At 42.7% G+C, this 14248-nt stretch overlaps 1 protein-coding gene across 1 annotated transcript in view; it reads left to right on the top strand.

Annotated features, from left to right (window-relative positions):
* HSD17B12 (hydroxysteroid 17-beta dehydrogenase 12) overlaps nt 1-11321 on the top strand; it is an 87653-nt gene extending 76332 nt beyond the window's left edge. The window contains 3 exon segments of the mRNA XM_061997977.1: nt 4455-4520; nt 8521-8670; nt 9651-11321. Of these exon segments, the coding sequence (XP_061853961.1) occupies nt 4455-4520; nt 8521-8670; nt 9651-9755 (321 nt within the window). The 3' untranslated portion in view covers nt 9756-11321.
* Nucleotides 11322-14248: the final 2927 nt, after the last annotated feature.

Here is a 14248-nt window from a genome sequence, read left to right as displayed (position 1 = left end):
TCATCTGCAGATTTGGTGAGAGTATGCTCTGTGTCATAATCTTGGTTGCTGATAGGAGATATTGAAGAATATAGGCCTTGGTATTGATCTGTACAGTTCTCTCCTTGTTATCAGCCAGATGTCAAGCTATTAATCATGGCCCTTTGAGCCTGGTGGTCCACAACATTTTCAGTCTGACCAGCAGTTTGTTTCAGCACATTTCTGCTCAGCTTCCAAATAAGAATGCTGCAGAAGATGGTGTTAAAAGCTTTACTGAAGTGAAACTATGTACACACATATATAGCTTATATATATATTAAAAAATCTGTTTACTTTATCTATAAAGCTAATCTACTCCATTGTAGAAAGCACTTTTCTCTTGGTAAATATGTGTTGACTGTGTTTCTGATGTATTTTCTTGTCCTTTATGTGCTTGGAAGTGGAATGCTCCATGATCTTTCCACAAACAGAGTTAAAGCTGACAGGATGGTTTTTGCCTTGTCAAGGAGGGATATGTTATCCCTCTTTCAGTTGTCAAAGCCTTCCCCTATTTTTTTAGCTATCGTAGGCAGCAGACTTATATACATGCAACTAGTTCTTTCAGCACTCTTGAGTCAATCCATCATGGTTCCTGGGATCTGAATACATCCAGCTTCTCTGCGTAGTCCCTAAATTCTTGCTACCTCTGCCTTTCCCTTTCATTAAACACAACTGGTGCATGCAGAGTCATGTGAGCAGTTTGAATGTGCAAAGGAAAGAGAACTGTTGAATACCTTCATGTCTTTCTATCCATTATCTCTAGCTTGTATCCCTCATCCATCAACAGACCTCCATTTCTCTGAAATTCCTCTTGAAACCAGTGTACCTGTAGGATCCTTTCCTGCTGCCTTCCATGTCTTTTGCCAGTCTTTTCCTAGCTTGGATTTTATTCCTAAATGCCTAATAATGGTTTATTGTTTAACTGTCTGTTGTGTACCTTTTTAGTTCATCAAGAAGTTCCCCACTTAGCAAAACACTCCTTTTATGGAAGTTTCCAATCATCTTCCACAATAGACTGGTTTATTTTACTGGTTCATCAGTTACTACTCTAGATCTACATTTTGTGTTACATTTGTCTGCTGTGGTTTATCTCTGTGTCACTGGGAGAGTTTTGTCTTTCTGCAGCAGGTCTTATATTTTTGTTCCAAAGATTCTTGTAGGGGCTTCTAAAATCTTCCCCTAGGAGATCTCTGGTTGATGCTGTAAAAGCAGAATGTGGGTACACGGGATGGAACTGAAGTGCACGTGGTAAAACTAAATGCAGGAGACATTTCTACCAGTACTAAAGCAGTATGACACTACAGCTTTTTCAGGCTCACCTGGTAATTAAATACTTACCTTCAATACTTCAAGGATTTCAGAGTCTAAGCAAAACTGTGACAGGCTGAAGAAACCTTCAGTAGTGTCATTCATGTCAGAACAGACCGGCATTTCCTCTGGACTCTCAGCCGTGTCTCCACATTTCCAAGAAGAATGGATGCAGGCTATTTCATTCATGCTCAAGAAGGGGATATTCAAGTTCAGAAATCATGAAAGCCTTCGTTTTAGCTGATAAAATTTGCTTCTGAAATAGCTGTTTCCTGAGAGCCCCGTTCTTTGTTTTAATACAAATGGTCACTTTCGTGGCACTGTCTTCAGCTTTAAAGGATGAACCGAGCTTCTGATTTTAGTGATTTGCCTCACACTGCTTTGGTTAGTCTGTTTTCAAAGAGAATCTCAAATTTTTCTTCCCTTCCCTTGAAGAAACTCAATTACAGGTTAAGAAATCCTCCTGTTCTCAGCACTATTATCTTCTACCACAGCAAGGTTAGTAAGCATGAAAGTGACTCCCCTAATGTAGCTATGGAAAGCCTGTATCTGCAGTTTCTAGGATGTTTTTTTTTTCCCTCATCTATATGGAGAGAATTTAAAGCATAGCATCCTTCAGGTCTAAGTCAATGGCTCTGGCTAATTACCAGGAACAGATTCAGTCCAACTCTTTAACCTTCCCACGGAGAGTTTCCCCAGTTTACAGTGAAATGAGACACTTTTAAAGGAATCATAGTCCTATTTTTTTTGCTTGTCTACCTGCATGAGAAGTGAAATATGGGGGTTGTTTTTTTCCCCCCTCCATGTCCTTTAGTATTTAAGTTTCTTACTGGATATATATAAGGAGAAGAAATTTTCGTGCTTGCAATGCTTACTTAGTTATTCAGAGGATGTTTACTTAGAAAGCATTCCTGGGAATGTTAAAGTTAAAGGTTGTTGAGGGGCTTGAACATCTGGAGGATGAAAACTCAACTTATCTTGAAATAAATTCTTCAAAAAGAAAAACTTCAAAGCTTATTTGGATAATGGAAGTTGGTTTTTCTCCTCGCGTAAAGTGAGCATTCTCTTTCTTGCAAGCTCTTTGCAAACAGCAGAGATGACGGTCTTTTTACACTGTCTCTCCATGTTGAAAGCACTAACTGATTTCAGGACTCCTGTCATGTAGAAACAGTTAGAAATTTAAATGACCAAAGCATTTGGATTAACACAATATAGGCATTTAAGAATTTATTTTGAATAGATTACTGATACACTCTGCAGTTTTTACACATACAGAATGACAGAATAGTGGGGATTGGAAGGGACCTCTAGAGCTCATCCAGATCATCTCACAGCCTTTCCTTGTAAGAAAGATGTTCCAGTCCCCTTGTCATCTTGGTGGCCCTTTGCTAGACTCTGTCCAGAAGTTCTCTGTCAGTCTTGGAGAGCCAAAAACTGGACACAGGACTCCAGATGAGGCCTCACCAGGGCATAGTAGAGCAGGAGGAGAACCTCACTGCTGCCCCCATTCTTTTTCATATACCTTGGCCTTCTTGCCCATGGGGGCACATTGCTGGCTCACGGTTAGTTTGCTGTCCACCAGAACTCCCAGGTCCCTTTCCTGGAGCAGGTCACCCCCAGCCTGTCCTGGTGCATGGGGTTGTTTCTCTCTTGGTGCAGGACTCTGCACTTGCCCTTGTTGAATCTCATGAAGTTCCTCTCTGTCCAATGCTCGGCCTGTCCAGATCTCACTTGAACAGCAGCACAGCCTTCTGATGAATTTACCTCCCCAGTCATGCCATCATAGAAGGCTCTCAGGTTGGTTAGGCAGAATTTCCATACATCTGACATCAGTCTTTAGAGACTACATTGAACCATTTGCATGTCTATGCACATGCCTTGTTGCAATAGGATGGCTTGGATCATTGCTGCTAGATCACACTTTCAGAGTCTCTTTCATGGTAAGTACTGAGTTGCATTAAGAACTTACGCTGAGGAGAAAGGGAGAAGGAAAGAGGACGTGGACAGATGACAACCTTTTTTTTCTTCAATGAGCCTCCTTCTAGCTTATATAGGCAACTTGAAGAACAAAGGATCTAACTGGTATGCAGCAGAATTTAGGGTTTTTTCAGATCTTGAGTATGCTCAGAAGGGTGTTTATAGAAATAGCCTGGTACTGTGGGAGTGTTTCTCTTGTTTCTTATACAGACTGAGTTCAGTGGGATGACCTTGATAGGACAGACACAAGGCACTGCAAACCTTTTAAGTGCTGTCAGGACTTCTGTTAACCCACTGGTGACATGATGAGCAAAGGAAGACTGTAAAGGAGGTGCAGTAGTAGAGCTTTGCTGTTTATTTTGAAACTGCTCTGTAGCAGCTGCTTCTTAAATACTTGAATTCATTTAGTATTTATTTTAGCTTCAAGCATGGACAAGACTGTTTAGTTCCTTTAGTACTCCAGTTATCCTACTTGTTGTAGTGAAACAATGCAGACAAGAAACCATAGCAGAACCTGATATTTTGTCTTAGTGGACTGCAGGAGAGAAAAGTGGACAGGTGGTTTAGAAAAGCTTGGGGAGGGGGTTTGAACTGCTGCTGAGCAGCTTTGGGTTATTAGAACAATATTTTCTCAGCATGGATACACAAGCAGGTCTATCAGGTGTGAAGGTATTTTAAAGGCAGGTACCAACATCCTCCTTTTAAGCCCTTTCACTTCCTCCTTTAAACTTTTAGTCTTAAAATTTCTAAAGTTTCCAGAAGTGAAGGGAAAGAGAATTTGTGGAGGTTAAAATTCAAGACTAGTAAGAAGTATCACTGTAGGTGTAAAGGCAGAAGACAAAGTACTTAAACACTATGTTTTAAAAACTCAAGAGGAACGAAGGCAATGACATACATAGGTAGAAACCAATGTGAACACAACATCTTATTTTTCTTTTTAACTAGACTTTCTGTAACAAATCTAGTTTCTTTGCCTTATAAATTAAAAAGGAGTTTATTTGTCTAGATTGAGCCTCCCTTCTGCAAGCTTCTATTCAGGTGGCATTGCTCTAATATGCAAAGTTTCATTGAAAACCTAAGATTTTTTCACTTTGATAACAGGAACTCTAAATATTAATTCCAGTATGCTCACAACCCTCTTTTCTCTCTAGGCTTTTGTGGATTTCTTCTCCCAAGGCCTTCAGGCAGAATACAAGAGCAAAGGCATCATTGTGCAGGTGAGTAGAGCTTGTTTCCTGTATTTGGTTACCACAGCAACATTTGGTGTCTTGGTAACAAAAGGGAATCAGCATATTCTCTTACTCATGAATAAGTGACATAGATTAAGGATAAGGATTTCCTCTGATCCCATTAACAGCTTTTTAAGTTACTCTGAAAGGATACTCTTAAAGCAAAACATTGTTTTTGTGGTTTTTGTTTTGTTTTCTGATGGTGGCAATTGAAGCTTTCAGTATAAAAATATTCCATAAAACTATGTGCAACTCTGTAGAGTACATTTTTATACATCATCTACTGGAATGCTCTTCTGGAGTGCATTAATAAAGAGACTCAATGGGTTGCTGCTCAAAAAACTAAGGATAGCAGCAGTCCCTGTAGTGTCAGTGAATCAACTGCTAGTGGAAGCATAGTAGCAGGAACAAACAAAAGCCTCAAAGACCCTTTGTGTATAATGGACTGACATAATTTTCTTTAGCACTGGCTTTCCACATTATTAATGAGCCTTGCATCTGCCCACATTTGTTTACCTTCTGTGGTTTTAATTGCTTTTAATGGAGCATTAAAGCAAACCAAGCCAGCCTCTCGCAGCTTTACAGGCTTTGCTTTAATGTCACTGCTCAGGTGCTCTTAGTGTTTGCTTCCAAAAAGTATCTGGAGTTTCCAGCTTTGGTTGCAAATGCTGAGTTTTCCATTACACCTGTTGCTCTGCAGAGCAATAGTCAGTTTGGTAAGGATGGTACAAGATCTTACTTGTCCTGTGAAGACAGTGTTGTATCTTCTTTAATTCTGTCGGGGATCTCCTTCCAAACAGCATCAGCCTATGTCCATGCTTGTCCTTGCCATATTCTGTGTGGTGGTGCTCAAAACCATCTGAACTCCGTCCCTGTGAGAGCCACAAAGTTTCCTGCCTTATTTGTGTAGCTGTTGAGTGTGAGAGCACAAGTTTTGTTACTGGCTAAAGTCACAGAGAAGTTGTTGTCAAATAAAGGCTCTGTTACATTTTTTACTTGCTCGATTCCTCCCCCCTCAAGCCCTTTAAGCACCCTTACCAAAGCAAGAACTTGACAGCAGGAAATGTCCTGCAGTTTAGTATCCAGATGCTTAATGTATAACGTCCTGTCCCAGTTCCTGTGTTAAGAAAAAAGACAATTGTTGGGTGAGCTATTCCCATGCAGCCACTGACTCTTTAATGGGAACCTCTTTTAAACCTAGATTTAAACCTTATACTAAACATCTTTGGGGATGCTGCTTATTTTGGGGTCTGTGGGCAATGGAGAGGAAGCTGGCAAAGGTGGTCCCTGAAAGCATACCTGCTATGGACCTTCTCAAGGACAGACTAGATGACATTAGTTTTTATAACTTACTGTGTAGAGCTCCCAAAGGGTAAGTTCCCCTCAGAGCACTTTATGCTGTGCCCTGTCACCCTGGGATGTACCAGTATGCAGCAAGGAAGGATGCCTAAAAAGGCAGCACTCTGAGCCGGTACAGCTTTTGCATCCAGGCTGCTTTGTAGTGCTCTCAGTTCTTGAAGTGGATTAAGCTGGAGCAACTTCTAGTGTTTTGTCTTCTTGTTAATTTCTCTTCTCACGGGACTTTCCAAGTCTTTCCCTGGCCTTAGCCCCAAACTGCCTTGCAATGGATCAGTAATTACCACACTGACATTTCCTCACAGCTTTTTTTTTTTCACTTTTACCCTTCTATATTACTTCTATCTCCCCAGTATGGTTCAAATTGTATTACGTGCAACTTTAGCTTCATTATTAGACTGCTCTTTTTCCAATCTGTTTCATCTCCATGTAATATAGCCATGTAATATAGCCACAGTCTCCAAATGAGACTAAAGGAACTGGTAGAGTGTTTCTCTTTCCTGTGTCAATAATGTGCAGTCTTGTAGTAGGATTTCTTTCCAGCTCAGGCCTACCTACAAACTGTGAGACATGGGCTCCTTCGACACAGTTTCACTGGTAACAGAGCTGAGTGTGATTTATATTATTGTATTTTATTTTTGTGCTGTGTACATCTAATCTATTTCTCTGATTTCTGGTGTTTCCTTGGGTAAACTGCTGATAGTTACCTCGGTGTGAGAGTATTTAGAGACAGGTGCTTGCAGGAGAAAGAAGTGTTACAGCTTTGATGTGTTTGTTCCTATGTGTATTTGTCTCTTTCTCCACAAATTTTGTCTAAATAGTAGTCACTTTGAGAGGAGAGCAAAGAAGGGGCAGGTGCTGTTCATTTATACCTGTGGAATACCTGTTGAAACTGAAAAGGGAAATAACCTAGGCTTGGCTAAAGGTGTTCAACAGTATTAATGTCCATAGCATGGGAAAGATTTTCTAGCTGTTGGGTATAGAAAAGCTAGGAAAAAGGGTTTTGATGTCTTACATTTTGAACATTATATAAACACATGAAGAACTAAATCAGGCTTTCTGTATCGACACTTATGTTTTCCTGTACAGAGCTTCCCAGATGGGGTGAGCTGTCTCTTTGTAACTCCTGTGTTGGCAAAGGGTGCAGAATTCCTGACAGCATTGCTTTTTTGCCCTGAAATGTAGATGGTGAATTGCTGTTCCAAGTTCTGTGGGCCTGAAGACCAATAGCTGTCGATTTGTTATGCTAATTTTATTGCAGTGTGTGTCCTTGTCCTCTGGTTCCAGTCTAAGTCACTATAAACCACTAATGAATATTATAAGTACCTTCCTCTGAAGGCTAGCTGAGGTATCTCCTTCAAGCCTTTAGGAAGACTCTATCCCCCTTATATTCTTTGAAGTTCATCTCTCTGACCTTCAGAAGCATAGGGCTTTTAATTCCAGACTTGCACTTCCATCAGAGAGCTCCATTTAAAACAGCTTAACTTTTACTGTGCCAATACCTGCAGAGCACCACTGTGAGAAACACAGAAACAAAGCAGAGGTGGGATTTTACCATTTTCTGAAGTTCAACCTAAACTATATCAATTAGGATCAAATGGATTGCCTTCTCTGTGGAAGCTTAGTTTGGATAGTATATAGTGCTTTTATTGCAATGAGGCCATCTTTATATTAAAAATATCCTCTTCCTGGTTGACAGACCTACTTTGTTTTACATAAGTGATGCAGTAATAGTATAGAGGTTAAAATTCTGTGTATGTTTATGTGGAGAGAAAGAGATGAGTAAAAAGAAAAGGAATGAGGAAGAAGACTCTTCTGAAACTTTTGCTCTTTGAATAAGTCTAAAGAATATTGCTTGGTTCTTCACCCATTTATTTCCCTCTGACTTTTAAACTTCAGCTGGTTAGTTAGTGGCATTTTCCCTCTATACTTCCTTACTGAGCATAGCAAAAGTGTAACAGTAAAAACTTCAACTACCTGTTTTCTTTCACCTTATTCACTATACAAAATATCCCAAATTCAGAGTGCCACTCTGTCAACAATATACCCCTGTGGCTTCCTCTTGCTCTTCTGTCATGCTGTGGCCAGGTAGTTCTGAGACTCACCATCACTTTCTCTATTTCTTCCAAATATTGCTATAATATAATAACAGTAATATAATATCCCATTAACTGTGCTTTGTTTCTTAAACCTTCTTTCTGTCCTTTCCACTCTGGTACTGATATCTCCTTCTTCCTCTGAGCCCTTCTGGAGGGCTTAACATTCCAAGTCTCCTGGCATTCCTTTTTCTCCTTTGTTTTTTTCCTCTTTTTTTCCTCCTGCCTTTGTGTTTTTCTCCATAGAGGTGCTGAACTGAGGAGAGCTGTTACTGAGTATAAACTCTTTGGGTCTTGGGTTCTTCTCCTTCTTCTCAAACAGACACTGGGGATTTTCCACAGAGAAGCAACACTACAGCATCTTCTGTTAAATAACTGAAGTTTTGTATTTATTGTACATTGTAATCTTTAATCTTAGAATTGAAAAGAAGGCCAGCTTAAGATAGAATTCAGTATACAGGTTATCTCATTTCCAGTGATTTTAGTAAGTTAATCTGAAATCACCCTCTACTTATCATGACCTTTCCTACCTGTAGAGTGTCCTACCATTTTATGTGGCAACAAAAATGACCAAAATCCGCAAGGCGACCTTGGTTAAGCCCAGTCCTAAAACCTACGTCAGAGCTGCCCTGGGGACAGTCGGCCTGCAGTCCCGGACCAATGGCTACCTGCCCCATGCTCTCCTGGTAAGTCATCTCTGAAAACCTAAACACTGCCAGGTCCTGCACTTGGGCCACAATAACCCCAGGCAACACTCCAGACTTAGGCATGTGTGGCTGTCCCAAGGAAAGGGTGTTGATTGACAGTGGCTGAACATGAGGCAGCAGTGTGCCCAGGTGGCCAAGAAGGCCAAGGGCATCCTGGCTTGTATCAGCACTGGTGTGGCAGCAGGACCAGGGCAGAGACTGATCACCTGTCCTGGGCCCTGGTGAGGCTGCAGCTCGAGTGCTGTGTTCAGTGTTGGGCCCCTCACTGCCAGAGGGACACTGAGGGGCTGGAGCGTGTCCAGAGCCAGGCAGTGGAGCTGGGGAAGGGGCTGGAGCACAAGTGTGATGGGGAGCAGCTGAGGGAGCTGGGGGTGTTCAGCCTGGAGAAGAGGAGGCTGAGGGGAGACATGAGCACCCTCTGCAACTACCTGAAAGGGAGTTGTAATGAGGTTCAAGTCAACCTCTTCTCTCTAGTAATGAGGACAAGAGGAAACAGGCTCAAGTTGCTCCAGGGGAGGTTTAGATTGGAGCTGAGTAAGAACTTTTTCCCTGAGAGGGTTGTCAGGCCCTGTACCAGGCTGCCCAGGGAGGTGGGGGATTCCCCATCCCTGGAGCTATTGCAAAGCCATGTAGGTGAGGTTGCTGAGGGCCATGGGTTAGTGATGGGCTTGGCACTGTGAGGGAAGTGGTTGGACTCAATGAGCTTAAACATCTTTTCCAACCATGACGATTCTATGAATCCTGACATAGAAACAAACCACTTCCAGTTTAGACTCCCTGGTTTAGATCTGGAATGTCCTTTGTATGTGTTTATTATGGAAGAAGAGTAAAGAATAATTTTGAATATTAAATATTGTTATTCTTATAACTTGGCAATCGTGTTAGATTTCACTTATTTCAGGCTATAAAAAGCTGAGGCTTCCCCCATCCCTCATGGTTTTTTGTTGTTTTTTTTTTAGGGATTTTTCTTCTCTCTTCTACCAGCCTCTGCTGTCAATTATTTAATCATGAAAGCAAACAAACAAGTCCGGGCTCGTTATTTAAAAAAAATGAAAGAGAAGTAAGTTGGAGGCAACTTGATCTTGGAAGCCTGGAACTCCTGCAGCTTCCATACCCACACTGCAGCACCAAGCAGACCTAATGTTTTCAACATCTTTGATCATAGGTGTACTAGAAACAAGCCAACCAGTCCTGTTTTGAGACTACGGTTGATACAAGACTGTTGACTTCTAATATTGATTTACAAAATTAAGCTTTATTTGTTTATAGATATTGGGGGGGAGGGGGAAGGGGAAGTGCTTCAGACTAAAAAATTGCACTGTGCTTTAAGAAATACTTCCATGGACTTGCCCAGATGTTGCTTTGTTGAGGAACATCTCAGTTCTGTAGTGTCCATCACATCTATGTGTTGTGCTCACAGGTGAAGGGCAGGAAAAGAACAGCTCTCCCCATATTGCTGGGGGGGTGAGAAGGGAGCATGTTTATTTGAGAAGGTAAGCTAGTACTTTTGACAGAGTATAACTTTTTCCAAGCTCAGGTTTTGGGTACTTGCAAGGATTCTACGTTGTCAGCCAGCTTGTCAGTGCTCCCCTGCTTACATGGTCCAATGTGACTTCTGTGGTTATGAACCTGAAGGGAATAGACCATAAAAACAAGTGTAATGGCTCATCTATAAATATATACATAGACTAACATTGCAAAGAGTATTTAACTTCTTGGTGCTTGAATATGGATTCTAACTTTCCAGTCACATGTAATCTTTACCATTTGTGATAACACTTAGAAAAGTTCAGTGCCTGCTCTTTGTAATGGGTGGCGACAACACAGTGTAGATAAACGTCACAAGTTACCTGCTGGTTGCTATGTAAAAGATGATGAGGGCTTTAAATGCAGAGCTTGAAATGAGTTACTCTCCTTATTATTGGTTAAACTCTTTCTGAAGTATGTGTCAGTCTGTGTTTTCGGTGAGACCCTTTGAAATCTGAATCCCGAATATCCGAGACGGCTTTAACAATGAGAACCAGTAAACTTCTTTAAATGTAGAACACTTAGTTGTCTTTAACTGATTTGTTTCATGGTTCTGTTCCAAAATGGAGTGTTGTGGTGAGGCTGAGGTTACCCAACTCCAGGAGACAGGGATCAGAGTAGGTGAGAAGTGTGCACTGCTGTTGTCTGTATTTACCTCCTCTTTAAATAAAGGTTTTGGTCTCTAACATTCCTTTTTATAACCATAAACTTGAAAAGCAAATCAAATTGCAAGCAGCTACCTGTGGCTTTTTGTGGTGACTTTCTATAGTTGAAGAATGGAGGTTGTTTTCTGTCCCTGAAAAAATAATTTCAAGCTCTGATTTTGAAGTAAAATACGTTGTACTGAGACATGATTTGGGGCTAACATATCTGTATATTGAAAAAACCTGAATACCGATGCAATGGTGCTGATCAAATCTGAGATGCAGATCCTATCCCATAATTTTCTTCATTTTTCTTGGAACAGGGATGGTGAAGTTAGTGGTATTAATTCTGTAAGAGCACATGACTTGGTTTGCTCTCGATCCGAAGTGGAAGCCTTGGACTAAACAGTCTGTACGTTTTTGACTTTGTAAAACAAATAAAATGAGATTTACTCAGAATCTTTAACATGTTGGGTTTTTTGTCCCTTAAAGTGTTTGCCAGTACATGCAAGTGCCTGATTGTCCTTTATCATTTATAGTACTGCACTGAAAATTACTGTACTTTTAAATGCTGAAACCAGAGCTTTTATTAATCTGTTTTCCTGGGTGTTACCTATTTTACAGTGTTGATATTTAAAATGACTGGAACGGAAAATAAAGTGTGAATTAGAACCATTGCACCAATAATTAGAAATAGTTCTTTCCAAACAATGATTTTCTAACTACTGAAGGTGTTTGGAAAGATATCACCATGCAATAGGCTAGGGCAGAGTGGCTGGAAAGCTGCTGGAGGGGAAAAGGTCTGGGGGTGTTAACTGACAGCAGCTGAACAGGAGGCAGCAGTGTGCCCAGGTGGCCAAGAAGGCCAAGGGCATCCTGGCTTGTGGCAGCACTGGTGTGGCAGCAGGCACAGGGCAGGGATTGTCCCCCTTTGCTGGGCCCTGGTGAGGCTGCAGCTCGAGTGCTGTGTTCAGTGTTGGGCCCCTCACTGCCAGAGGGACACTGAGGGGCTGGAGCGTGTCCAGAGCCAGGCAGCGGAGCTGGGGAAGGGGCTGGAGCACAAGTGTGATGGGGAGCAGCTGAGGGAGCTGGGGGTGTTCAGCCTGGAGAAGAGGAGGCTGAGGGGACACATGAGCACTCTCTGCAACTCCCTGACAGGTTGTGGCCGGGGTGGGAGGATCTCGGTCTCTTCTTCCAAGATACAAGCAACAGGATGAGAGCAAATGGGCTCAAGTTGCACTAGGAGAGGTTTAGATTGGATGTGAGGAAAAATGTCTTCACCAGAAGGATTGTCAAGCCCTGGCCCAGGCTGCCTAGGGAAGTGGTAGAGTCTCCATCTCTGGAAAGATTCCAAAGCCATGTAAATGTGGCACTGAGGGACATGGGTTTAGTGGTGTCTATGGCAGTGACGAGTTAGTGGTTGGACTCAGTGATCTTAAAGGTCTTTTCCAACCAAAAATGATTCTATATCAAGTTGACACCGAAGTAACCATGCCCTGGCAATGCAGGTTGTAACAGGAGCATTGCTCATGCCTGTGGTCGCTTTGCACCCCTGCCCCATGCAAGCAGGCGATCATCTGGCTTCCTGTTCTGGCTTCTCCTGAGGTTCTTTATTTTCCAAATTGCAGCAGGGAATCACTTTTTAACCTAAATTGCCTTGACTGATTTTGAATGGCTGCTCACCACTTGTGATTGAGGTAAAGTGTATCCGAGAGCTTCTGATGTACTTGGAAATATCCTGGGCAGGGGGTAGAAAACAGGAGGGGGTTTCTAGTGGTACTACTACAGGCTCTTTACAACTGTGCCCTGAGGACTGTTTTTGTCACTTCAGTGAGGCAAGAGCTGAAGGGAGTTTTCACTCCTGTGTTTGAAGAGGAAAACATAAGACATCTGCCCCTCAGTTTGCCGGGCACCAGCCTGTTCCTGACAGCAGGCCTGCTCCCCAGGGCGAGCAGCCATGAGGGGGGCACAGCCTGGGGCAGCTGCCAGTTCAGCCCACTGCCTCACCCAGAGAGGACACAGGACTGAGGGAGGAGAAGCAGCTGGGCCAGGCCTCTGTGAGCATCGCTCAGCATCGCTGAAGGCTGCTGCCACTGGTACAAAAGATACAAAGAACAGAAGAGTTGACCTTTATGTAAACTTCTACAGACAAGATAAGCAAGTCTGCAGAAAGAACAGACAGACCCCTTTGTGGAGTTACTCACAAATAAGATAAGTGAGTCTTGGTGCTAAAGGGCAATTTGTGTGCTAGTCGGTGCTGAGCATCTTGATTCTGCTGAGTGACAAAAGCAGGAATGGCCAAGTTGTGAGTTGTGACTATATAGGGGCAAACTGAGTTAAAATCTACCTCAAAACAACCACCAGAGACCTTTCCCCTTGCATAGAGGCAGTTTTGCAATATACTGACACATTCTGAGATGTATATGAATAGTCATTTTCTTCATGTATTGATGAGAGTGCATTTGTTGCTTGGTGTGCACGTCAGGTGGAACGATCCCCGGTGCATCCAGTGCTGCAATAAAGGAATGCCTGCTTCTTAATGCTACTGTGGGCTTCAGGAGTTTATTCTTCTACTCTGCCCTGGTGAGGCCTCCTCTGTGACTAGTTCTGAGCTCCCCAGCTCAAGAGAGACAGGGAACTGCTGGAGAGAGGCCAGTGCAGGGCTTCCAAGATGATCAGTGGACTGGAGCATCTTCCTTATGAGGAAAGGCTGCAGGACCTGGGGCTGTTCAGCCTGGAGAGAAGAGAAGGCTGAGGGGGCACCTCATCAACACTTACAAGTATTTAAAGGGTAAGTGTCAAGAGACTGGAGAGACAGTTTTCTTCTGTAGTGTCCAGTGACAGGACAAGGGGTAATGGACAAAAGCTGGAACACAAAAAGTTCCACTGAAACACAAAGAAAAACTTCTTGGCTGTTGAGGTGAGGGAGCCCTGGCACAGGCTGCCCAGGGAGGGTGTGGAGGCTCCTTCTCAGGAGGTTTCCAAACCCACCTGGACATGTTCCTGTGGGGAACCTGCTTGAAGAAGGTATTGGGCTGGATGGGCTCTGGAGGGCCCTTCCAACCCCCACCATTCTACAACTTCTGATGACACCATGACCCACACCTGTGCCACGAGGTAGGCTGAGCTAATTCTGGTTTCCCTGCCAAGTTGTAACTTTACAAGTCTATACTGCTTCTTTCCACCATCAGGGAAATATATGTGTAACTTACACAGCGAGTTAAAAGCAGCCTCCTTGTGAGAGTAGCCACATTTGGACAGAAAGCCTTTAATTTCAACATTCAATAGCCTTAAAGCTGACACTCCAGCACACGAAACAGTTCTGTGACACTGACACCACAGTTACTGGTTATGCAGGAAGTGTTTCCTTCTCCCTTGCAGCACTT

The sequence above is a fragment of the Colius striatus genome, chromosome 6 (assembly GCF_028858725.1).
Source record: "Colius striatus isolate bColStr4 chromosome 6, bColStr4.1.hap1, whole genome shotgun sequence".
Lineage (NCBI taxonomy): Eukaryota > Metazoa > Chordata > Aves > Coliiformes > Coliidae > Colius > Colius striatus.
The sequence above is the reverse complement of the archived record's forward strand: the minus strand, read 5'-3'. Positions and strand labels throughout refer to the sequence as shown.